Here is a 27,364-nt window from a genome sequence, read left to right as displayed (position 1 = left end):
TAGATCCTTAGTGGGGACAGACATTGGTGTTTTGATTAATGAAATCGATAAGAATTATCAATGCCAACATTTCATTTTCTATTCGTCAATGCCTAACAAAATATATCTACTTCTCTAGATATATTGCGTCAAAGTTTAAGTACTTTGGCCCCTAAAAATTCATAATTACGTAATAAATGGGCGTGACAAGGATTTTTTTCTGATAGATATTGTTACGATCAACAACTTTGCTTCTATAATGCATTACAAAATCTTAATCGTTTTTAAGTTATTTGTAATAGAGTTTACGAGTGTCTTGGCCCCTAATTTAAGGGGCCAGTCCCTTTTTCTTAATTTTGTTGGAAAGAACGTTTAATGTCTTACCACTTTTGTAATAAATGTCTTAACAAAATATCAACTGAAAAAAAGATATAGATCAAAACGTATGAAAATTTTGCTTCAAAATTCGTAACTTATTTTCGAGCCTAGGCGAGCTCCAAAACATTGCGCCACTGGCGTAAATAACTGCTTTGTGCACAACAACAAACTATGGTCTACCTATCCTGAATATTTCATAGTTAGATCTCTGATAGTTTTTGAGTTTTTGTCAGCACAAAATTGGTCGCAAAAACTTACAAAATAGTTTAGAATTATGACCACTGGCAATCATCTGGGAAAAAATGGTCACAATCGGTCGAATAGTTTTCGAGAAATCGCGTGCACAAAATTCGTGGAAAAAAATAATATTAACTAGACACGATCTCGTTGCGGGCAACGAGGAGGTTTTCCGTCCGATTTTTAGAAGAGGAAATGACCTTGCCTTTTATCTTCATCAACAAAACATATCAGGAAATGCAGATGTGATCTAAAAGAGTGATGGATGAAGGATTATAGACCCCGTTGGATCCCTAATTTGGAGGACCAGCCCAATTTTATTTCATATTAAATAAAAGGTATTTTGACCTAATGACAGGTCTAATTACCTGTAATAAAAAGAAACCGAAGTAAAAAGAGGGTCTTACTTTGTAAACGGAAGAACAATAAAAATAGAAGGGTCTTGAAGACGGAAGACCCTAATAATAAAAGACTGTTTTTGTCTAAATCTTAATTGAAGAGACTCAGTGTTTTTCAACTTGTACTTCAGTCCAACAATCCTTTTATGTTGAATATTTTAGTTAGAAAATTAAATAAAAAGGAGAGAAAGAAATAGAGAGAAAGAACAAATCTTGGCGAGATTAAAACACACATCCTTTGCAGGTGTCTCAAAACATGGCTGACGCGAAATAATTCCCGAATTTGTCCTTGAATTTGGAGCGTTTCCGCCCGGGAGAGGAGCTGAGTTTTTGTATGAGATAAAAAACAACGTGTAAGATGTCTGACTATTCAGTGCGATATCATTTGAAATATTGATGCGTGTTTGTGTCTGGAGGGGGGTGAAAAGACCCGAGCTTGATTTTCGTCTTAAATAAATAGAAAATAGAATTTTGAGGTGTGGATCTCGGATTCGGTTAACAACAATTAGGGAACGCCCTAAAACAATGACTGATGCATTTTACCCATGTATTTTAGTGTTGAGAATTTTTTTGGTGTTGTTTACTATTAAATTAAATTATGCCCCCTCCCCGTGGCGGTTGCCGGTTTTAGATTTGCTTCTGTGTGCCTACATGTACATCATCGAGTGCACAGATTTAGAGAAGGGGTGGGAGTGAGGGGTCAAGACCCCCCCCCCCCATGAAAATTCATTTATATCAATTGTAAAATTACCAAAAATACACCTTGGAACCCAATGCTCTTACAGACATGTAAATGCTCTAACCCATTGCGCTTCAATGTTAGGTAACATTATTGGGGGGGGGGGGGGTAAATATTTAAATAATATTTGATATACTTTATTGTTTATCTCAGTAGGAAGTATACATCACAATATGCAGGTGTCCTGCACCCCCTTAAAGCTGTAATTAACTTATAAAAGTGGATTTGAAGAATAGGTCATAAAAATACATGCATGTTACGAATAACTGATCTTTGTCTGAAGTTACGTACACAACACAGGTCTACAGGCCTCATTCGCGGGTACTAGTTTTACCCAGCTCTTCGATTAGACGGGTTCACGTCTGTGTTTTCCATATGCAGAAAAGGATTAGTTAAGATCAACTAAAGGAATTCATTATTGTGTTTTAATTGGATTATCATTATGATGTTGACCAATATAGGTAAGCATAATACATGTAGTAGCAGTAGCACAATATAATGAGATGCCAGCATACATAAGTTCTACTTTCACTTTCTAAATGTGATCTCCCTTTGACAGCGTGTACTGTATCGTCATCTTTTAATATTTAAATAAGCTTATCATCGTTACCTATCCTATCGCATTTGTAAAGTTTCTGTCATTTAAGTTGCGCAAGTTATTTTTTTCATTGTCAGACTTGCACTATTGAGTTGACCCCATATTGACCCTGTATAAACAATTTCTTATTAAATTTGTGTATTACATGTAAGTAAGCGTAGACACTTATCATTTTTATATGAGTTATAATAGGAAGGAAGGAGTATTTCTTTCTTTATGTATTATAATGCATCAAATACAATGTTAGGTCATGACCTTATGGGACTGTTCTGACCCCACGAAAAATTGAATTAAGCAATTTCCAAAATGTTAATGTGCATCAGGAGAGAAAAAGCAATCAAGAAATGATTTAAAATTTGCTACTGTACACATGTAAGAATGTATTAAGAAGACCGAATCTTTAGAACCAGGTTAGATTGGGGGGGGGGGGTGAATGTGGAGTATAAACATTTATAATTTGAATCATTTATTGTTATTAATTTTTACTTTTCAATGGATACTAGTTATTGATCCCAAGGTAGAAGTATGAACTCTGATCATATCTCAATAGATCATTTGTCAAATATGCAAGATGTAATGTAATTTCTTTTAAGAATAACATTTTTTACCAGTTTATAAAAGTTTTTAGACACCCAAATTATATTTTGATTTTAATAGATCATTCGACAATTAAGGAGGGGGGGGGGGGAGAACAGTTTATATTTGAGTTTGTTTGGGGGTGGGGGTTCCAAGTAATATATTTGAAATTTTTTTAATGTAATCTAAAATAAGACTAAGCCATACTAAAGTCATGCATGAACATGAATAGTATAGAACAAAACACAAACTAATACATGTATATATACATAGGAAGTATTACAAAACATAGATGATTGATCTATATCTGGGTTCTTAAATTGAATCATATATCATGTACATATTATATTATTGTTTCTTTGTTCAAGGCATTTCAGATGGTATGTAGGTCATGATCCCAAGTGCTCTTCCTGAAATTATCAAATATCATAAAAACCATTGAGATCCCCACCTTAACCCAAAGATATTATTCCTTCTTAGGTCATGGCGTATCAGATCATTATGGCATGTAAGTCATGACCCTAAGGGGTCATCCTGACCCCCTTAGAATCAGAAATTGTCAATTATCTTTAAATTATTGATGTTTAATGATCGTATCTCTATTTAATCTTTATTATTAAGTCTTTTGAATGAAATTTGGAGACTTATTGTTTTTGTACGGTTCTTAATACATGTATATTATTATTCTTCGTCTTCTTCTTTTTCTTCTTTCCCGCTCTGAACTTGTTTCTCAGAGATGGTTGAACAGAATTGTACAAAACTCTAGGATATGATAGGCCTGCATATCTGGGGGGGGGGGGGGTGTCAAAAAGGTGTGGGGTCTAACATTGAACAGTTTCCTTGTAGGAAGAATCGTAGACTCTATTGTAAATGGTAACTTGAAAACGGACAAGATAATAATATAGGGTTTTCATAATCATATATTGACTGTTACTGGCAATATATAGGGTTTATTAGATCTGATCCATGGGGTCATCCCCACCCCCCAGGAATTTGAAATTACCATATATCTCAGAAACAGTTATAATCATGACCCCTAAACCATATATATTCATGTTTCTGATGTCAAGGGGCATCAAATGTTATGTAGGTCATGGGCCCTGTGGGTGGTCCTGACCCCCTCAAACAGCAAGTCCCTTAATATCTTCAAAACAGTTGAGATCCCCACCCTTAAACCATATATATTCTTGTTTCTTGTGTCAAGGGGCATCAAACGGTACGTAGGTCATGGGCCCCGTGGGTGGTCATGACCACCCTCTAACAGGAAGTGCACGAATATCTCGAAAACGGTTGAGATCCCCACCCCTTAACCATATATATTCTTGATCCTTAAAGGGCAGCAAAAGGTATGTAGGTAATGGGCCTCAGGGTTAACATTAATTTTTCAAAACCGTAATGCACATCTATGGAACAGTTCCTATCATATCCCTAGATATGATGTGTCTATCCATTAAATCATAAAAGGAGTTCTAGGATCTATTGTTTTTTTGAAGTGATAAACGGCAATTTTCTGCTACTTTTTTGACTCCCTGATTGAAATTTAAATTTTTAAAACCTTACTGCACATCTATAGAACAGTCCCTATCATATCCCAAGATATGATATGTCTATCCATTAAATCATAAGAGGAGCTCTTGGATCTATGGTTTTTTTTTCAGTGATAAACGTCAATTTTCTGCTACTACATGTATTTGACTCCCTGGATGAAATTTAAATTTTTAAAACCTTATTGCACATCTATAGGACAGCCCCAATTATATCCCAAGAGATGACGTATGTACTCCAAAAGTTGTAAGAGGAGTTCTGGGAACCATACTTTTTTTCCAAAAAAACGTCATTTTTTGTTTCCCACTGATCCCCTTAATAAAAAAAAAAATCTGGAACCTGATCACACCTCAATATGACACCCCCAATCATATTCTAGAAGATCATTTGGCTACTTCCAAAAAAAAAATGACGTTTTTGAAACCAGTTTTTTTTGTAAAAAAACGTCATTTTTCAGCCATTAAATGACCCCCAGGACAAAATTGAAAATTCCGAAACCTTATTGCGCATCTATAGGATACCCTAAAACATATTCCAAAAGATGAATTGTCTACCGTTGAAAATGTAGGAGGAGTTCGAGGAAGAAGGTTTTTTGTGAAAAAAAGTTATTTTTTACCAATTATTTGATCCCCAGGACTAACAGAGAATTTTTGAAACCTTTTTACAAAACAACATGATACCCCAAATCATACTCCAAGAGTTCAGTTTGCTGGTTTATAAGAATGTAAGAGCAGTTTGAGAAAGTAAAACGTGACGGACGGACGGACGGAACAGAGTTACAACAATATACCCGAACTTTCTTTAGAAAGTGCGGGTATAATAACTTCCCCCTTTTCAGTTAAGTGCCGGGGAGGTAATTAGGAATACTATGGTATATAACATGTATAATGTATGCAACTTTAAATTTATTTATTTTTGTTAAAAAACATGATGTAATAGAATTAAATCTACAATTTGTGTTAAAAATAGAAACCCTTGCTTTGATTGGAATGTATATTTTTTTTAAGGGTAGATTGCCTTGCTGCTGCCCGTGTGTCTGTCCCTCTCTGTTGGTCATTCGGTCCACAATTAATTCCATTCATTTTTTTGCAGAGGTTGCACATATTAGAATAAAATTTGATATGCAGTTTTATCATAAGAATGTCTAAGTCAAGTCCGATTTTGGTTACAATTGAACAATTTCCGACAGAGATATGCCCCTTTGACTCAGAAAAATTCCAATTATTTGCAGTTTCCGTTTATTTTTTTGTGGATGTTTCCAAGGGAAGGAGCATAAGTGTTTCACAAACATTTCTTGTTTGGTATATTCTTTCAACCCGTTAACAAAACATTAGGGTTGTCTTGCGTGGCATAATACATGTATCCCTTGCATGCGAGTTTGTAAAAGGACTTTTTTTCCAAAATCGAATTGAAAAACTCCCAAAATAACTGTGTCGTATTGTGTTATAAAATATAGGATGCTGAATTTGTAACTAGCTGAGTAATACATCCTAATATATGTCACTTAAAATATCTAAGGGTTTTTTTCAAATGTGGTTAATTATGATGAAAACAATTAAACATTACTGTGCAAATGGAAACAAGGAAAACTAGGATTATTTTTGTTAACTTGCATCGAGTCATATTTGTTCGTAATTTTTTTTTCTTAGAAGAGCAGTTTTACGAAGAAAAATTCCCAATTAAAAGGGTACAGGTCACTACAGGACCCTATACCAAGAGGATCGATTAAGCCCTGTCTTAATTACCTCATTTATTACATTATGGATAATTATCTAATCAATTAATTAATATAGGCCTACAAAACATTTGTGACCAATTCACTGGTCAAGAGGACCAGTGCCTTCATACATGTAATATAACTGGTCGAAACAAATATTCACAGGTCCATATTTGACTTTTAATTTAAATAGCGGAAACAAATCGAAACAAAAACCTGACATATAATATTTATTTATGAGTAGAGAACATTTATACAGAATCTCTGTTATTTACTTTTGATTTTTTTTTGCATGAAAAACACTAGCTGTGATGCTTGCTCTTGGACGCATTGGTATATATTGAATAGAATGTGTTAAATTGAACTTGAACATTGAACATTATAAAGGCTCACAATGCACTTAGATTCATCCATAGACCTTTTTGTTGGTGTGTTTTTGTAGTTTAAAAAGATTGTAAATGCATGCAATAGCGTATTCATCTGAAAAAGAAGGATTTTTTTCCTCGGAGGAATAAAATGAAGGTATGTTACACAAATTTCATTCTCATATTAAATAATAAGAGGTTCCTATGACTGATAACATATTTATTTAGAATGATGATTGAAATTTATTACTTTTAGTTTTTATATATTATCAAAATTGGTACACTTTCTTTGTAGTGAGTCGTTGTTTATATACCACGTAACTGGTGTCGGTGGATCGATTTGAGGTATGATCGATCACTTTTTTGACAGAGTATATATATATATATATATATATATATATATATATATATATATATATATATATATATATATATATATATATATATATTTATTATATACAGAACGGCACAGCAAACAAAAATGTATCTATTTCTCAGGCGAAGAGACTTTCTACTACATATCAAAAGTAACAAGGTCAGTTCAGTTAATATACAACTTTAGTCAGTCATTAGTCATTAAATATGTATAGATTTTGATGGTGACAAGATCAGATGGTGTAAACTATATAAGACCAAAAAGCTTTACAAAGATATCAGCTTTTGCTTTAAAAACAAACATTTAAAGTATCTGAGAATTAGAGATATTGTGTTCTTCTACATTGTTGTTGTCGAACTGCAAGTTTTTAAATGCACTTAATCGTGAAGAAAATAGATACATTACATGTACGTTAAACCATGACGACTCTCATTAACATTGAAAGAGTTTTTTTCTGTTTGTTTGCAGTTTAATTTCTATTCACATTGAAAAAGTTTTTCTGTTTGTTTGCAGTTTAATTTCTATCTCAATTTTAATATCAATCAAGATAGGAAAAAACAAGGTATGAATTAAAGGGTGTGTGCGGCCATCTTGTACATTTGAGGATAAGAATGTAAACACTTCTTGAACAGGTGTGTTTCTCCGTAAATGGCCAAACCTACTGCCAAAAGATATAAAAGCAAGAAATATGAATTATTACACGTCATTTTGTTTGAAAAGTAAGCATACAAAAACAGGACAATGCCTTTTTAATCATTTAGAATAGCTGTCGAACTGCGCAGCTACAGACTTATTTTTAAGGTTTTAAAAATCTGAAATAATATAAGTTGATTTTTCCCTGATAATTTGGCATGCGGTATATATTGGCAGAGAAAACATTTACTTTTAACTAATACCTTGACAATGATCATATGTTTCTTTTGATATATTAAATGATCAATAAATTCTTGTTCGAAATATTCATTTCCGTCTCAAATAAATGAGCAAGTCATAATTCTTGAATTATGCATAGTTTATAATACCTGGAATTGATGATGCACAAGTGCCATTATAGCAATTTACCCTTGTTCTCTATATATTCTTAACTGTATGCCTAATGTTTTATTTACTATCATTTATTTGGGTTAATATTCAAATTTTAAGCTTATTTGATAAATTTACCCTCATCAGATGGCAATAATTGTTAAAGTAGAGTAATAATAAATACAATAAATCAAAACATTACAATTTTCAGCACGAAAAAGGAAAAAGCGAACTGGAGGGTGTTTGGAGAAGAAAGTAACATGTGGAGATTCTATCAACGAGGTTATGAGTGTGGCGTGTGGTGAAAAACATTGCCTCGGAAAAATTGGCTCAAGGACAACCCAAGAAGAATTGTTTTACAAACAGAAGAGCGATGATCAGTCAGACTATATTTTCAAGCATATTGTAGTTAAACTGAAATAGATAAATTACTTGCAAGTCAGAAGACACAGAAACATTGTTTGTACTTTGTAAACAAATTCATAAATGAAAAAATGACACTTTTGTTGATTTTCGGATGTTGTTATGCCCATTCGGATGAACAAGAACAGCAAAGTCTCCTTTGTGGCCTATGGTATTAGGATGTGTGAGGTTGGATGGAAAGCACTTTATGGCATAAAAGACAGAAGGTAACCTTGTTACTTCATATGTATTATCCATGAACCCAAAATATTCTTAATTATACCCCACAAAAAAGTTGCAGGGGATATAGTATTTCAGAACCATTCATCAGTAAGTCGGTCAGTCTTTTTTTTAATAAGCATAACTCCTCTTAAACTGCAGCTTGAAATTTCATAAAACCTTGTGCGTAATTAGGACACTATGTGCAGATGCGCAAATTACATAGAAATTTTGATTTCATCATTTTTTGGCAAATTATTTACCCTTTTTATTTTAGAAATTGGCCATGTATTGAATATAGTAATAAAAGTTGTAAAAGTTGTAGGTATTTAGGACTGAATGCAAAGATGTGCATATTATGGTACAAGAAAATTCTAATTCCTCTATTTTTCTGGGATATTGGCCCTTTTAAATTTTTCTCAACCTTTCTCAAACCCTTAATTTAACTTGTAAAATCGTGACGTGGACTCGTAGCTGTGGACGAGGCTAAAAATTAAGTAGAATTTAGAAAACTCAAATATAAAGGAACAAGAGGCCCATGGGCCACATCGCTCACCTGAGGAACAATAGGTATGATAAAATCAGCTTAATGGAGTCATAATACAAACTATGTGGACAATGTACAACTTACAATACATGTAGATCCTGTATAAATAAAATCCATTCCCCCCCCCCCCCCTGGATATTCGTATGTTTATAATCATTAGTCCCTTTTCTAACAGTATGATTTTATAGTCATATCATATGTTGAGTATTGTAGTTCTCAAAAAGATCCTTTACAATAGTTTATATATTGGATATACATGTAAACCTACATCAAACTCTGAACTCTGAACCTTCTTGAGAGGCCAAAGAATTGTCCTTGGTCCAACGTCTTAACAATTATAAAGAATCATTTGGCTGATTAGTTTCTGAGAAGAGATTTTTAAAGATTTACCCTATATATTCCTTTGTTAAACTTTGACCCCCCCCATTGTGGCCCCACCCTACCCCCGGGGATCATGATTTTCACAACTATGAATCTACACTACCTGAGGATGCCTTCACACAAGTTTCAGCTTTGCTGGCTGATTAGTTTCTGAGAAGAAGATTTTTAAAAATTTACTCTATATATTCCTATGCAAAACTTCGACCCCCCATTGTGGCCCTACACTACACCCAGGGGTCATGACTTTCACAACTTTGAATTTTCACTACCTGAGGATGCTTCCACACAAGTTTCAGCTTTCCTGGTCTTATGGTTCATGAGAAGAAGATTTTTAAAGATTTACTCTGTATATTCCTATGTAAAATGTCGGATCCCCCATTGTGGCCCCACCCTACCCTCGGTGGTCATGATTTTCACAACTTTGTATCTACACTACCTGAGGATTCTTTTACACACGTTTCAGCTTTCTTGGCAGATTAGTTTCTGAGAAGAAGATTTTTAAAGATTTACTCTATTTATTCATATGCTAAAGTTTGACCCCCCATTGTGGCCCCACCCCACCCCAGGGGTTATGATTTTCACAACTTTGAATTTACACTACCAGAGGATGCTTCCACACAAGTTTCAGCTTTGCTGGCCAATTAGGTTCTGAGGAGAAGATTTTTAAAGATTTACTCTATATATTCATATGTTAAACTTCGACCCCCCCCCATTGTGGCCCCACCCTACCCCCGGGGGTCATGATTTTTACAATTTGAATCTACAATACCTGATGATGCTTCCACACAATTGTCAGCTTTCCAGGCTGATTAGTTTCTGAGGAGAAGATTTTTAAAGATTTACTCTATATATTGCTATGTAAAACTTCGATCCCCCATTGTGGCCCCACCCTACCTGCAGGGGTCATGATTTTCACAATTTTTAATCTACACTACCTGATGATGCTTTCACACAAGTGTCAGCTTTCCTGGCTGATTAGTTTCTGAGAAGAAGATTTTTAAAGATTTACTCTATATATTCCTATGTAAAACTTCGACCTCCATTGTGAACCCACCCTACCCCCGGGGGTCATGATTTTCACAACTTTGTATCTACACTACCTGAGGATGCTTTCACACAAGTTTCAGCTTTGCTGGTCTTATGGTTCATGTGAAGAAGATTTTTGAACATTTCTCGAAAATTTTCATAAATTCCTAATTATCTCCCTTTGCAAAAGGGCGTGGTTCCTAATTTTCACAACTTTGAATCCCCTTAGGCTAAGGATGCTTTGTGCCAGGTTTGGTTGAAATTGGCCCAGTGGTTCACGAGAAGATGTTGAAAATGTTAAAAGTTTACAGACAGACAGACGGACAGACAGACGACAGACAAAATGTGATCAGAATAGCTCACTTGAGCTTTCAGCTCAGGTGAGCTAAAAATATTTAAAAATCCTCTTAACAAATACAATGCTATGGTTAGTTATTTTACTATGGTAAGCATTATCATTTCTTCATATTAAAGCCACACTGTCTTCTTTCACTATTATGCAATAGTTAGATCACATTAAGTAAAATTTACGCGATTAAAACGGCTGATCAAAAGCTCTGCGCCAATCTGACATTATCTCTCTTTTGTTTACGTATCGCATAGCTGTTTATTCGTAATGTGACGTCGCTGTGAATTTGAAGAAATTCTTAACAATTAAAAACATCACTTAATAGAATATTCAGTGACTGCTGATTGGATACAAAAGTGGGTTATATTCTAAAGATTGTGTATAGTTCATATCTTCAATACATTGAGGCTTATGATAATTAGATTGGCCAGTTGATGCATCTTAAATCATAAGTATGTTATGTATAATCTGAAGATATTATGTCCAAAATAAAAAGGTGTTGCAGGGTCTTAAATCAATGACATGGAATCCCTGGTATTGATTTGACTTACACTTGTTTGAGTTTGAGCCAGTGATAAAAATTCATTTACATCCCGCTCTGTTCCAATATTCGTATTCAAAATAAAGTAAAACCATCCATGCGCTTAAGTTTTTAAGTACTGGTATTTGATCATAAGAAGATATTTAGCACACTCTAGTTGTTTTGTGTAATAAATCAACCTGGAAATGATATACATAACCTTATTCTTAGAGTTTGCGAAGTACTTCTCATGAAAGATTTAAAAAAAAATAACACCACCCCGCACTTTGACATGTGCCCCCGTAAAAACGAAGTCGATAACATATATCATTTTTAAATGATATTAATTCATATTCACGATATAAGTATCATATTTCAATCTGGATAGAGAAACTATTGCAGAATTTAAAAAAAAATAACAAACAAAACTAAAACCATATGATTAAGAACTATAAAATTGTTGGTCTGTATCCTTTAAATAGTATATTACTTATATAGATACAGGATTATAAAGGCAAAAGTACGAGAAGGCTGTCATTAATCTTTGGATGTAGCTGATGCCATGGGTTGACAGTGATATCCAAGTGAAATGTATTTGCAATCCAAAACATTTTTTGAAGGGAAATCTGTCCGTTATGGTGACCCACAGCCAGACTGCAGTGAAATTCATCTGTCTTGTTGTGTTCAAAACAACTGCCTCTAACGACTGCAAACAGGAATTGCAAAAAAAATGGGATTCGGTGCTTGTCAAAGAGAAGCTTCTACCAAATTTGGCAAGAACATTTCAGCAATGTAAAAGTTAGAAAGGCATAATCCTAGTTTGTGAAACATTTCCTTTTCTTTGTTTTTCCTTTATGAGCGTTGGTTTAATAATATTTTTCTATCAAACAGCAAAGAAAGTATATTAACACTTTTACATAATTGCATTTAAAAGTTACCCCAGTCTAAAATTTACACAGCCATATGATTTTGTTAGATTTTACAAATTTATAGATAAATAAATATTTTTTGGTAGTTTCAGAAGTTCTCCACAGGTAATGAATGTACGACAATTAGAGATGCCTTAACCTCAAAGTTGACAAAAGAAGAAAAAATAAGACTTCAACACCAGAGACGAAACACTCGAAAGTTCAAGAGTAGGAATTATTAACTTGTCCTCCATAACAAGAGAGAAAAGAAACATTTGAGTTTCTGTTCAATTAAATATCAATCACAGTGAACGAGTTAGAAATAATTATATTAATATACTGATCAGATACATATTTAGGTTAAATAGACACCTGTGAATATTAATGTGGATTGAAGTACATTATAATCAAAATACTTTCACAGTTTTAGAATTTCCAGACTAAAAAACACTGTATTCTGTTTACACTTGGATGCATTGCATTTTGAAAGCAATCAAAATTCAATAAAATATCAACTGACTTCATACCCATAGTTCTATATATTTATATCTTGGTTGAAGTTTCCTGCATTTGTGACAAATCAATGGATACAGACACCATTATAGAATTAATCAAGCACTCAAAATCAGTACTAAGGTTTTAAAATAAACCAGGTTCCTGTGTCTAATTTTAGTAAAAGTTTTTTTTTGTTTACAAATGGGTATATATAGGCAAACTAATGGGAAAAGGCACTACACCTGTTAAGGTTCATATTCATAAAAGTTCTTCATAAAACCATTGGCGGAAACTGGTCCACCCTGACAAGTTTTAAAGAAAATAACCTTCTGCTGGTTGGATAAAAGAGCTTTCTTATTCTAAGGCAGTGGATGGTCTACATTATTAAATTTAATTTGCATTTGTCAGATGTATTGTTTATACTCTAATTATTTCTTTCAGGCTATCAAGAAAATTTTTTTTTATATATACAGAGCAAAGAGCAGAGAGAAACCTGATAAATATATCAGCATCATCAATGACAATATGGATCAGTCATAAACCAATTTGCCCAGGTTTACTGAAAACTTCAAGGTAGGACAATCACATCATCGTCTGTCATACCAAGACATAAAGTTAACTTAAATCCTATTTAAGTCATATTGTTCATAGTCCGAATGCTTTAACATAGTTTTCAAGTGATCAAATTTAGAGAAAGCAAATTTCATTACTTGTACAATATTTAGCTTAAAGTGAAGTTAGATCATCAAGTGACAATTATCATACATTTGTTACAGAGTGAGACTGGACTTGCCCACATCCATCATCATCTGACTGGTGTACTTAGCAACGGAACAAAAAAGTCTTATGTTAATACATGGACTGGTTTGTTCTCATCAGACTGCAATGTTACACTAAACTGCTTGATGTTAGTCTTGAAGGATGTTGCAACATTCTTGAAAAATATTATTTTAATACAGTATTGTGAATGAAATATTTTATGCAAATATTCTTACATAATTATAAATTTTTTATTTTTGTGACTGTTGCGTAAACTATTTACTGTTAACATACATTCAATATGAAGATAATTGAAAAATGTTGAATATGCAGTAGAGTGCTTAAATCTTCAAAGATACATGCCCAGTCGAATGAAATAATTCAAGTTTATATAATCACTGGGAAATCTCATTTTTACCACCTTTAAAGTCAGGAATGGTCCAGCTATATCAGATGTTTATAGCAGAAATATAAAGAAATTTGTAAGGAATTGTTTCATGTGCAGTGTCATTGCTTCGGGCAATGTATTTTATTATTTTTAGTGTATTCGTAAAGAGATAAATAAAGCTATCTATGATTATGTTCTTCCAGCATAGTTTTAATCACCTTTCCATACCATTTTAGTCAGATTGCACATTTAGAACTTTAAGGAAAAATGCAACATTCCTGAGTTTTTGATTAATTTTCCATAATAGAGTATTTCCAATATTAATACCCAAAAACTCAGGGAATTTACCAGGTTTTATGTAATTTAGGTTTTAAATATTTTGACTGTAACAGTTTCTTTTGATTGCAAACAAAATGTAACTGAATGTCATTGTATATATTTTCAATTGAATTAATATATTGAAATAGAAAAACATCTTATAACATGAAAATATAATTTTGTAATTACGTAGTGAAATCTTCACATTGCAGAGATAGAAGAAAAATAGAATATTATCAAAAATAGTTTATGTCTGAACCTGCAGAGTTAGTTTTTGACAGTGAAGTTTTTCTCACCTTAAGATTTAATATCTTTCAGACCAATAATGGATCCATACTTCTAGTTTTGTATTTACAAGCAGACAACTCAGCCAAAGATAACAAAAACAAGTTTGTCATCATCTTCTTGGCAATGCTCGTGAAGGCAAATATTCTGAAGAAGGTAAGTTTAATGCATCCTATCTTGTAAATTTCAGAAAACCTTAAAACTAAAGTCAAGTAAGACTTTTTAGGTCACTTGAGTTATTCAGGTGACATTGCCATTGGTCTTCGTCTGTCGTCTGTAATCAATTTTACATTTTAAAATTCTTCTTGTAAACTACAAGGCTAGTTATTACAATTTTTGGTGTGAAGTATTTCTTTAATAAGGGAAATATGAATTGTAAAATTCACAGCTTTACCATCCATAAAAGCCTCCACCTAACTTGTGAAATTAATGACCCCTGGGCAGGGGTTCAGTCCTTAGGGTTGGGCAAATATAGTTTTATAGTGGATATGAATTTATTCTTTAAAAATCTTCCTTTTTCTCCCATACATAAGTAAGAAATATTAAGTACATGATTCTGATGTCCACAAGATTCCTACCTTAGATTTGAAATGCATGGTCTTTTTGACAGGGATTTAGGCCCTAGGGCATGACTAAATATATTAAATCTTTAAAAAAAAGTCTTCTCATCTCTGATATGTATTTGAGAAAAAATAATTGCATAGTTTTATGTCCATGAAGTCTTGTACTTAAATTGTGAAATTCATGGTCACTGGGTCGGGGGATAATGCTCTTGGGCTCTTATCTTAATGATATTTCTTCTGTTACTTTCAACGTTGTGGACAATAAAGTCATATTATTTAAAAATTTGTTATTAGGTTCATAATGTTCTGATGTTTGTAAAATTCACTGACAATTACATGGAACAGGAGTTGAGAATTTACATTGGGGAGGGAGGGTGGGGCGATAATATGCCCATGTATTAAACATGAATTTTTACTTGAGGAATATTTATATTTTATTATAGAAAATCTACTCTAATATCCTGTGCATTGTATACATTTTTGTGCATTATAAACAAAACTGTAAATACATTGTAATATTATAAAATATTTACTATTAAAGACCTGCAGGGAATTTATTACAGGGAGTTTTGTCCCTTGAGCCTATTAGGGATAGATAATCCATCATTCCTTCGACTGTTCATCCCCCATCTTTCACATTTTCATGAATAAATGTCAATTTAAGGGCTATGGTACTCAGGTGATTGTCAAGGCCTGCCTGCTGGCCTTGTGTAATCTCTAATCTTAAATATTCAACCTTAATGGCTTATTTCTACAATAAGCTTTACAAGATATAACAATTCACCTTCTGTACACGGTCATCTCGGAGCTTACTTTCAAATGCCCAGTGAAGTTGCTGCTATTGAAAACTTAGTTGGTGTTCATATATGTTTTTTGTTACCACTAATGTACCTTAATACCCAAGGTGCTACATGTTTGTGTTTAAATATTGCTTTTTCCTTGATTCATGGAGTTAAGCAGATCGGGCAATTATCTTAACTTACTATAAAAATAAACCATTAAGCATTAGAGTTGTAAGAAATTGAGCTTTCAAACTATTTTAGTTTTGTTTTCTGAGGCTAAAATCTTATTTGCTAACATATTTATTACTATTCGTACTTTAAAGGTCGTTCTGAAATGACCACATATGGCATGTTGTTTGATAACATATTACTGATATTTGTAACCAATGTTAATTTAATGTTGAAAATTTTGTAAACAAAGATTAATATTGCATTTAATTCATTACAGATCAAGCTTACAGTCCTGATGATGAAATATGCTCACGAGGACATATATCAGATGTTCAGCTGCATCAGCAAGAAAGCCCAAACACACAAGCGTATAACATTCCAGACCTTCATGACATGGTTCGGGCAAGCTTCACACCAAAGCCGGATGCAGGACATATGGAAAGTCTGTGGGATTTTTTGGGGAAAGGGTGTCATAGGGAAATGTCTACGCGGCATAAAGAATCCACATGTGTTTAAACTTACGAAAATGTCCGGCAGAGTAATTCTTTCATACAATGGCTGGCCACTCGTTGGAGAAAATTATAGGGAAGTTGACTTAACAATCTACTTCCAGATCTTTCGACACCTGTCACACTGGAGCCGAATTTGGAAAAAACACCGCTCTAGTGTGGAAAAAATGAAGAAAGACTTGCAAAGATGGGAAGAAAGAGTAAATGAAGAAAGACTTGCAAAGATGGGGAAGAAAGTGGACGATTTAAAAACAGGAACGCAGTGGTGGGAGATGAATCTAACCAACATGATGAGGGAAAAAGATGACTGTTCGGTTCCCCTTGCATCATCAGCACTGCCAAAATACAGAAGTCCTCCAATACAGGGCCCCAGTTGGACAGAAACATTGACAACGCCATTGAGAGACAAATGCTGCGTTTGCAGAAAACAAGCTCGATAAACACTACTGGAAGGAGAAACCAACGTCATAAGTAGTTGAAGGATTTGAGTTGCCATTATATTGCAGATTTTATTTTTATGTTGTCTTTTTATTGCAGAGTTTATTTTTATGTATATTTTACCTATCATTATATTAATTCTTTTCCTGTTTGTCTTAGAAGTATCAAGTTAAATTAATGTCATAGTACGGGGCAGTTGAGTCTGCACAGTGTAAATATGAACTTATGAATTTGATATTTAGAATTTATGATAGACAACTTTGTGAAATATATCATGCGAATGTAAAAAATTGCATCAGAAATTTTCAATAAGTTAGTAAATCAATGTTTTTCTTTGGCTTTGGGTGAGATACTGCGATGTTTTTATTGTTGTCTTTTTATGCTTATAATGTACCAAGATTAAGGCATGCCACAATGTCTTTGTATTGTAACTATATGTTTGTCTCTGTTGCAGTATAGTGTGAGAATGAAAATGTACATCAAAATTTTTCAAAATACATGTGTTAGTATTACCCATTTTTCATTTTAACACAATTACTCTGTTTATTTTTTAAGCACAAATCTGCTATCATAAATAACATGCCTATGTTTTTAAACAGTTGTTTGTTACAAATTTGATTCTCAACTGTATCAAAGACAAAAGGATATCATGTATTCAATTTGATGCTCATATTTATTGATTTTTGTGATGTAACCCATCCAAGTGACTTATTAAGGTTAACTTACTCTATGAATGCATTGTTGTTATGGTATATGTTTATTAAAAATATTTTATTAAACTATATACTTGTTATCAATTGTTTAAATATTGTTATTTTTATTTTGACTTAACATTTTTGATATTTGAAGGAATACCAGGCAAGGTATTTTATTTGAGATCTTTTCAGAAGTGAATGGATATCCATTTGCAGTAGACATAAGCTTAAGGCAAGGCCTTTTGAGTACAATATTTTTGAGGACAATATCAACCGTCAAACAATTGACAATGATCAAGATAGCTTAAAAAGGTTATTAAAGTTTTATTTGTAGGATATGAATTATTTAGATATTTCATAATATACTTTTCCTTTAAAAGTACTTTTGAAGTCTTCTCACAAGAAAAAAGGAAGGGGGAGGGGTAATGGAACACTGCGCATGTACCTGTAATATAAGCAGGCTCGTATTAAAATTTGTTCGATAAGTCAAGTACCATGCATATGATATTGTACATGGTTATGTATCATGAATATCCATATTTCTAGGTTCTTGGTTTCCGATTAAAAATCGGATAACTGATATTCTTATCCTGTTTGAATTTTAGAGTGTTTTTGCTCGCTATCATTCAGACGTTTGGATTTAAAACGTAGACCATGCTGGCATACATGATGCAAGATACTTAAATAGTTCAGTAGAACAGATAAGATTAAGGACTTGTTCATGAGTCATCCCTCTGTTGAATATTTGAGAAACAAGAGATGATTTTTAATTACTGAACTAGTCCATCGTGCAGCAATGGTTTTTGTAACAAACCATGTGAGTACTTGGAGTTATCAATGCTATACCAAAGTATTACTTAATACTATAGACACGCGCACTCAACAAAATTTTTAAGTACATGTATTTACCCTTATAATAGGATAATTTGAAAATAGGATATGAAATAAAGTGAAATTTTTAACATTTCGAAAATGACATGTCTTAAATTAATTCAAAAGCACACATAAAAAATAATAAAACGAATGAAATCGATTACGGTTATTTGCAATGACTAAAAGTCAAGACATTTAATTGGTATTTTTCTGCTCAATATGATAGATGATTTTTGTAATTGGTTTAAGTCTATGATGATAATTAAAAAAACAAAACCCACTCAACATGGCCAAAGTGATCATTACTAAAACAGACAGAACCATTGAAATATTGGTGTCTGCATTATTTCAACAACAGGTTATACTTACTTTAAATGTGCTATTTATCTTGTCATCAACATTGTTTTAAATATTTAGCAACCCAAAGTAAACGTTTTTTTTATATATTTTTTTCTTTCATAAGTGTAACGTCATTTCCATCAACAACGTAAAAAAATAAAAAAGGTTTGAGCGAAATTCAACCAAACCGGATGTTTCGGGTCACCACCAAAGGTCAAGTTCAATGCATCATTCTTAAGGAAGATGTGACACCATCCATTTAAAAATCAGACAAAAACTGACACCAATGAACCCCCTTAATATTTTTTCAGATTTTTAAATCTTCAAAATGAGTCTGTATCTGCACTGTTTGACAGCTGTTCTGAGTAATTAAAAAGGCATTGTCCTGTTCTTGTATGTATTTTTTTTCAAACAAATTGACAGGTAGGATTTCATATTTATTGCCTTTTTATCTTTTGGCACATTTTTGGCCAATTTCGGACAGAAACAAGCAAGTTCAAATTTTTTTTTACATTTTTATCCTCAAATGTACATTATGGCCGCACATCCCCCTTAACTATTTGAAAGTTAAGTGGAAATCAGCACGATCGTTCATCCTAATGGCAAAAAAATAATAAATGTGCTTAATTCATATTTTGTAGTAAATACAATATTTGGTTGAACACTTAGAACGTTGGTTCAGTGTATAATAGATATAGAATTATGTATTATAATATTCGAGAATATGGTAATTGCATCATTTTACAAACGTTCATTATCGTCAGATGAAGATGGAAATTTGCATATTGGCTCTTAATAATTACACGTAAGCAATATTTCATTGCTATTGTGCAATACAAATATGTATAGTATTACAGAAATTTCTGTAGGGATTTTAAAATTCCTAAGGGAGAATTTATTCCTACAGGATAATATTTCTCCTATGGGAGAAAACAAATCTCTTGGGAGAAACCAAAATTCCTAGAGGAAATTATTTTCCTACAGGAGTTTTTCAATTTCCTACAGGAACTCATATTTTTAAAACCTCCTATAGGATTGATTTTATAATTTCCTACAGGAAACATATTTCCTACAGAATAACTTTTAGATCCTGTAGGAAATGTCTTTATCCTATAGGATTTTGTGAAATTCCTACAGGAATGTGATTTTTCCTAAGGGGATTTTTTTCCTATGGGATATTTACGTTTAAAGGTACATGTATTATCTCACATGTCAGGTGTCAAGTCAAAAGTGGTTATATACTCTCTAAACTATGGTCTATCATATGACATAAATGGAACTTTAGAGAAATGCGCCTTAAGCGGGTGCAAAAATGACACCTTGGCACTGGCATAATTATCCGGCACAGTGTTAAAAGTTGAATCATTACATACCAAAGAGAAAGGCAATGTAATATATCGGTATCGAATATTAGAATTATGAATTTTTTTTTCATAAATCCTCAATGATTCGAGCAAAATACGACAGTAAACAATTTAAACCAATACCATATCACTATGACATCACACAGATCAGCTGAGACCAAGTTGTCTGACGTCACATATTGTATATATACCGCAGTCATCATCGAGAGCGGCTTTCGATAATTACTTACTTGTAGGCGCTCTTTATTAAGTCTCTCAAACGAAGTTTGGAAACTTTTTGTTTTTGTACGGTTCTTCTTCTTCTTCTTTTCCGCTCTGAAATTGTCCGTCGCGTTTCTCAGAGACGACTAAACAGAATTGTACAAAACTCTAGGATACGATAGGCCTGCTTATCTAAATGTGTACGCTGGATTTATTTTTCTCATTAGTAATTGGCCAACAACTTTTCTTGGGGGTCAAAAGGTCGTGGGGTCTAACATTAAACCTTTTGGAAAAAATCGTAGACTCTATTGTAAATGGTTATAACTTGAAAACAGACAATGACAATAATATAGGGTTTTCATAATCATATGTTTACTGTTACAGGAAATATATAGGGTTTATTAGATCAGACCCCTGGGTTCATCCCCATCCCCAGAATTGGAAATGACCAGAAACTGTTAGAATCTTGACCCCTAAACCATATATATTCTTGTTCCAGGGGCATCAAATGGTATCTAGGTCATGGGCCCTGGGGGTGGTCCTGACCCCCCCCCCCCCTCCCCAAACAGGAAGTGCCAAAATATCTTGAAAACGGTCGAGATCCCCACCCCTTATTCATATTTATTCTTGTTCCTTGTGTTAAGGGGCTTCATAAGGTATGTAGGTCATGGGCCCCAGGGGTGGTCCTGACCCCCTCAAACAGGAAGTGCCCGAATATCTTGAAAACGGTTAAGAACTCCACCCCTAAACCAGATATATTCTTGTTCCTTGGGTCATGTTGGTTCACATGATATATAGTAAAGGACCCATGGGGAACATCATGAATCTTAAGAAATAAAAATAACCAAGTTCTAAATCTGTTTGTCTGTAAAGTTTGAGCCATGTGGGTATCCCTACTCCCAATGACGGCCTCGTTCGTTTTGGAGACTTATAATCGCCCATATTATAATTACATCTTGTTTTGAACGGTTTGTTGTCGCATTGATACAGCATTGAATGTTGAGGGTCTAATCTCCAGTAAGCCTTCTAGGCTTTCGGCTTTCGTAGGATTGTCACGAAAGCTTTTTACCTTCTTAATTTTAACGTTATACAATTAACTCAACATAATCAACAAAAAATATCTTAGAATCAGCACCACCAGACAGAAGTAAAGCATGAATCAACCAGCGGATAACTGGGGCTGTTTTCCCCGTACAAGTTTAAGTCAAGTTCAGCCATCGAGGTAACCACAGTAACCAGAGTGTTATATTACTGGCAATCATTGATTAATATTACTTCAATTTTAACAGTCACATCTTATGATAAATGATTATTTTATATGTTGATGTTCTTGAAAATGTCAGCAATTACAGTATTTACTACTCAAGTTAAATTTCACCCCTGACGACGAGACGTGTAAGGTTGTATTACGACTTTGACATCGCATTAAATAAAGGTCGAAATAATGAAATTACAAATAAACATGTGTACGTGTTGTTCGCTAATATATATATATATATATATATATATTAATTTATTTTTATTTACTTTGAATATTTCTAACTTTGAAATAAGACTGATTCTGCTCGTGTAAATAGGAGAAGGTCCATAACTCTCTAAGATAATTGTTTTGTATGGAAAAAAATTGATACTGTAATAACAAAAAAATTGGACCAAGCAGGTTTAATTTTTTTTTTCTGCAATGATCGCTTCAAAATTTACCTTTCGTAACTCGCATGGATGATCAAATAAAGCATTCTATTCTTAATTATATTTACATCTTCCTTTTAACTAATTAATAAATTGATCTTGAAAAGTAAGTAAAAATCACTAAATTACTGTTAAGGTCAAGATCTAGTAAATGAAAGGTGCCTACAGGTTTATGAAATTTAAGGTATAAATTCTTTCAATGATGCTTCATAAAAATAGCTTTGTTTGATAGGGTGTACCGGGGCTAAATATTTTGGTAAACACAATGAAAAATCATGTTTTAAATTGTCATTTTCGATGGAATATGAAGGAAATAAGAAACAAATTTCAGAGTTTTGTCCATTTTTGACTTATAAAAATATATCTGGAATGCCTACCGTCTCTCCAAAAAACAGAACTGAACAAGTTCCTGACCTCCTCTTTTAAAATGATATCAAATTAAAGATAGGTATCGGAATTTCTTTTCCCATGATTTAACATTGAATGTCAAGAAGTTGTTTAATTTTCTACATAATTTCTTGAAGGATTACGTTTACTCAAGGTTTGAGATTTCAAAATATATTTTTAAAAAGTTCAATATCTGAAGTCCAAAGTTGTTTTAAAAACACAAAATAACAACGTTATTAACAATTATCGATATTGATTTCCATGATTTGTTTATTTAAGGAAGATATGCTCCGACAAAGGTAGATTAATTTCAAAACAGAGGAAATTCGGACTAATTTTTTCATTTTTCTTTTTTTCTCTTAAAAACTTTCTGTTGCATTGTAATTGCAAAAGTTTAGTTTCTATATGTTTTTTTTTCAAATTATTTTACATATTTTATGTTTGTATTTACTCGTCTATAAATTTATATCACTGTCTGGAACGCGATTTGAAAAATCTTTAAAATACATAAAATCGATTCAAGATAAAATATCTCGAAATTTTGATCATTGACCTTATATAATGTTAATGTTTACATAATACAGACAACAAAAACAGTTTCAGGCAATTAATGGTTTTGGAACTCCTATTAGTTAGTTTTTTGTAAAACTAGATCAAAAATGGGTACAATTTTGGAAATTGATAGGGGAAGTTCGGACTAAATTAAACTTAAGATGTGAGCTTAAAACGATTCAGTCAAATATAAAATTAGTAAAGCTATTCGTATTTTATCATTTCCCAACCTACAAATTGTTTAATTGTTTTTAATAATTACAACAACAAAAACCTTGAAAATGGTGGACAATTTTGACAATTTTTTCAGAAAACATTCAGAGGTCACTAGCAGAAAAAGTAGGTCATTGACCTAGTTATTTGAAAGTGAAAAATAGCACTACAATAGTGGGGCTACAATGTAGAATAAGTAGTTTTTCGTTCCTATTAGTGGATTTTTTTTTCGCCCCTGAGTAAACGTAATCCTTAAAGCCGTAAAGTACGGAAAAAATATTCCTCAAATCAATCATGACGTCATAATGGTCCTAGCACCAAAAAGACACTCTGGAATCATTGGCTAGATCTTGACCTTAAGGCTAAAAGAGACAGCCAAATCGTCTCCTGTGTGAATTTGAGTCTGACATCATGTATCATGATTATTTTGTGCAGTCCGTGATCGTTCTTAGGTCGCTAAAGGTCTGTACCAATCGATAAACAGGCTTCGGGGCCATAAAACTTAAATAAGCTCACTTTTGATCTCAATCCCACTTTTTCACTATACATTCCTTTCGTAAAAGTGAGACTGAGATCAAAAGTGGGCTCGTCTAACTTTTATGGCTCCGGAGCCTGGGCGTGTCAATTTCAATCCTGTCAGTTTCTTGTTAGTTTCAGCCGCTATAGATTTCGACAAATCGATAAGCGGGGCGTGTATATTTCAGTCTGGTTGTTTCTATAGTGCTATTAATTAGCCATAACTTTCCGTAAGAAAAAGATAGAAAAATACTTGGTAGATGTAAATATATATTAAATTCCGATAAAATTCCTTAAATACTCTCCAACTTTTATTCTGCAGCCACTTCAACTTCTGACCAGACCGGCCATTGTGATAGCTAATGTTAAACTCAGTTTCATTGGTTAATATTCCTGATGGTCCAATCAGAATCAGTCCTTCTCGAAGACGTCAAAATGGCTGGCCCTGTCCGAAGTCAATGTGGTTGCAGAATAAAAGTTCAGTATGGAGAGTATTTAAGGAATTTTATCGGAGTTTTTGTATGTAAGTAGCTTGCGTTTGATGTAAGATTTTAAAAGATTAGTGCGAATGTTTCTCGACTTGCTGCAATACTGCTGATGTCATAGGCAAAATCCCATCTTGAGCCCTGGACCGGTAAATGTCCAAGTAAAAATAAACTGGCGACTTCAAGAGAATAATGACGTATATCTCCGCTATTTTAAGACCCATCAACTTGAAATTCGGCATGAGTGTACATGTATCTCAGACATTACTGTTATGAAAAATACATACATATTGCGAGTGTTTTAAAAATTAATTGATTTATTAGGCTTTTGAACCGAGCTGATAGTTTTTTATCTTGGTCAGAGTTCGACCCCTTTTATTTATGGTTACTTTGACATTAATGTTAAAACGGGCTTGGCCCCCGTGATGTAAACAAAGCTTTTGGTTACATTTTGGATGTTAAAGTGAAAATTCCAGTTTTAGATTTGAAATAAATGTGTTAAACGATAAGAACTGTTTATTCATGCTGAAAATAAATAAGAAGATAGAAGAATCAAATTAAATTTATTTTACTGGTAAATTGAAACTGGGTAAACAAAAACAGGGCACGAGCCTTGCTTACATGACAAAGAAGTCTGAGCCCTGTATCTTGCTTATAACTCTACGACTGACTCTCAAATTTTATTTAATTATTTGAAATGCATTCCTAAAGTAAACCGGTTAACTTCTTTAAATCAAAGATCCAAAGCGGAGTACCCGATTTTACGGCAACTCTAATAAATGTCTGTCCTCCGCCCAATTGTTGTGAATTATTAGATGACACTCGTCGCTTAATACATGTGACCTTCAAGAAGGTATTTATTGAGAGAGCGAGAGAGAGAGAGAGAGAGAGAGAGAGAGAGAGAGAGAGAGAGAGAGAGAGATCCCGAATAACATAATTGTATATTTTATAAAAATTTCATGTTTGAAATATCAATTATATAATCAGTGTTGGCTATTTAAGGGCATAAAAGGATACATGGTATCAAATTTCAATCAGCTGTCTCTCCCAATAGCTTGATTGCAAAGAACTATATATGATATTAGTCAAATTTGGCCCCCATTTTTTCCTATTTTTAAAAAGAATCAGGTATATTAATTTGTTGTGTTATATTATAAAAGAGTTGACATGAAATATGTTTTTCACCTATTTATTTGATTTATATGCACTCACTGGCAGTATATGACGTCAGAAGTGAAACTATTTTTATAATTCAACCAAAATCAATTAAAAATTGACATTTTTCTTATCTTTTTTCGAATGGGAAATAAAGAGCGATTCTTTGAACAAGAACGAACTTTTTGTCACTCATAAGTATTGGAGAGATACATCTTTGGTGAAAATATTTTGTTTGTTCAAGCAGTCGCTCAATGTTTCCTTAAAGAAAAACTGCTTCAAAACAAGCCGTGTTATGCTAAAAATGAGAAAATGGCGGGAAAAGGTAAACATTATGATGCCATATTTTTAAATTGTGGGCACAAAAATTAAAATGAAAATTATGACAAAACTTCAAATGCATATTTGTAGAAATAAAACAAAGAATTACAGTAAAATGACAATGTTCATTTTAGGGGGCCATTTTAGGCTCAAACCATATATAGTCCTTTATCTGGGCCTTTGTTGGGTAAACGCCATGATGCAACGATGTTTAGAGAAAGTGGTCTTTGAGACGAGGTTGCACGTTATATGAATTCTCCAAACGGAAAACCGTACTGTTTGTATGGAGATACTGCATACGCCGTAAATCAGGATGTAATTGGGCCCGTCAAAGGTATTCGAATAAACCCAGAAGAAGTGAAATTTAACCGGCAAATGTCAGCTGTAAGACAATGTGTGGAATGGAGTTTTAACAAAGTTGTACAAATATTTGCGTTCGATCCTCGATTACAAGAAAAACGAAAAACTATCTCTTGCCTGTCGGGAAGTACTTCGCTGTGGGAGCTTTCCTGGCCAATTGTCACACTTGTTTGTATGGCAGTCAAACGACACAGTACTTCGGGATACATTCTCATTCATTGGAAGAATACATAAACAATGATCAGGTTAAATCTTTATTACCCCCCTCGCACAACTTGTTGCGAAGGGGATATAGCATCGCTGCTGTGCGTATATATGTATGTATGTATGTATGTATGTATGTATGTGTGTCTTCTTTAGCTTGGAAGCAAGATTTAAAGAAAACCCTTGCACGGATATTTAACAAACATCGTACACTTATTTGGCATGGTAAAAAGACAGACCCTGTAAATTTTCAAGTCAATTAATTGAAGACTTTTTAATATATCGTTAAAATAACACTGTCAATATTAAACAGAAATCATATGTACGACCTGACAATAACTACTTCCGCTTCACTATTGTGAAACTAAAGTGAAAGGAAGCAGTTCAAATCAACAACTTGACATATGTATGTTTTGGATTTAGATCTAGTACGGTTAAAAAAACTTTTGTAAGTACTAGAGGGTTAGTACAATTTGGTCTCCTCAATTACATTTACATACATGTATTACTGTATATTCCTTAATGATGCATCCCCCACACAATAGTTTATGTCGCCAGGGGATGCTTAGAGGTAACCTTGTTAAACTTGTGCTGACAAATAGCGAAACCTTCTCTTGGTCAAGCTGCTGTCGCTTCCCCCCCCCCCCGGCTCCAGTTTCTTTTTTTTCAACTGCATCTTTTCTTTGTTTAGATAAGCTGTTCTTGCTCTCAGCCTAATGGTGCAGGAAGTTGATCATTGCGCTGGATTTTTGTGATCGGCTTCAGTCGATCACAGTTGTGTCCATATGAGGTATCCGGTAAATTTTACTATATGCGCACGGACTGCGCCTTGCACTATTTTATTTACTATGCAATAACAACCTCTTTAAATCTTTAATTTAAATCACGTTTTCTTTACGTATGCGTAAGAATATAATTGGGAGTATAATTCGCCTACTTAAAGTAAAGCATATCCATGCCTTTCTATTCGGAAATCAACAATGCTGCATATCTTATTTACATGTATGATGTTTATTGCA

General features: G+C 33.3%; 2 protein-coding genes across 3 annotated transcripts in view; one reads left to right on the top strand and one right to left on the bottom strand.

Moving 5' to 3' along the window:
- Window positions 1-27,364, bottom strand: part of LOC105332964 (serine-threonine kinase receptor-associated protein) — a 182,838-nt gene that overhangs the window by 92,230 nt on the left and 63,244 nt on the right. The gene's annotated exons all lie outside the window — the stretch shown is intronic.
- On the top strand, window positions 8,149-17,722 carry LOC105342623 (uncharacterized). Of its 2 annotated transcripts, XM_034476930.2 has the most exons (6): window positions 8,149-8,560; window positions 11,874-12,511; window positions 13,252-13,351; window positions 13,555-13,685; window positions 14,562-14,684; window positions 16,322-17,722. In XM_034476930.2, exons 4-6 carry the CDS (start codon window positions 13,635-13,637, stop codon window positions 16,991-16,993), a joined length of 846 nt encoding a protein of 281 aa, XP_034332821.2. In that variant the 5' UTR covers window positions 8,149-8,560; window positions 11,874-12,511; window positions 13,252-13,351; window positions 13,555-13,634; the 3' UTR covers window positions 16,994-17,722. The 2 variants fall into 2 exon arrangements, with proteins under 2 accessions (XP_034332821.2, XP_065928434.1); XM_066072362.1 differs by lacking the exons at window positions 8,149-8,560; window positions 11,874-12,511 and having other exon boundaries at window positions 12,634-13,351.

This window comes from Magallana gigas, chromosome 9 (genome assembly GCF_963853765.1).
Source record: "Magallana gigas chromosome 9, xbMagGiga1.1, whole genome shotgun sequence".
Lineage (NCBI taxonomy): Eukaryota > Metazoa > Mollusca > Bivalvia > Ostreida > Ostreidae > Magallana > Magallana gigas.
This window is presented reverse-complemented; position numbering and strand designations above follow the sequence as displayed.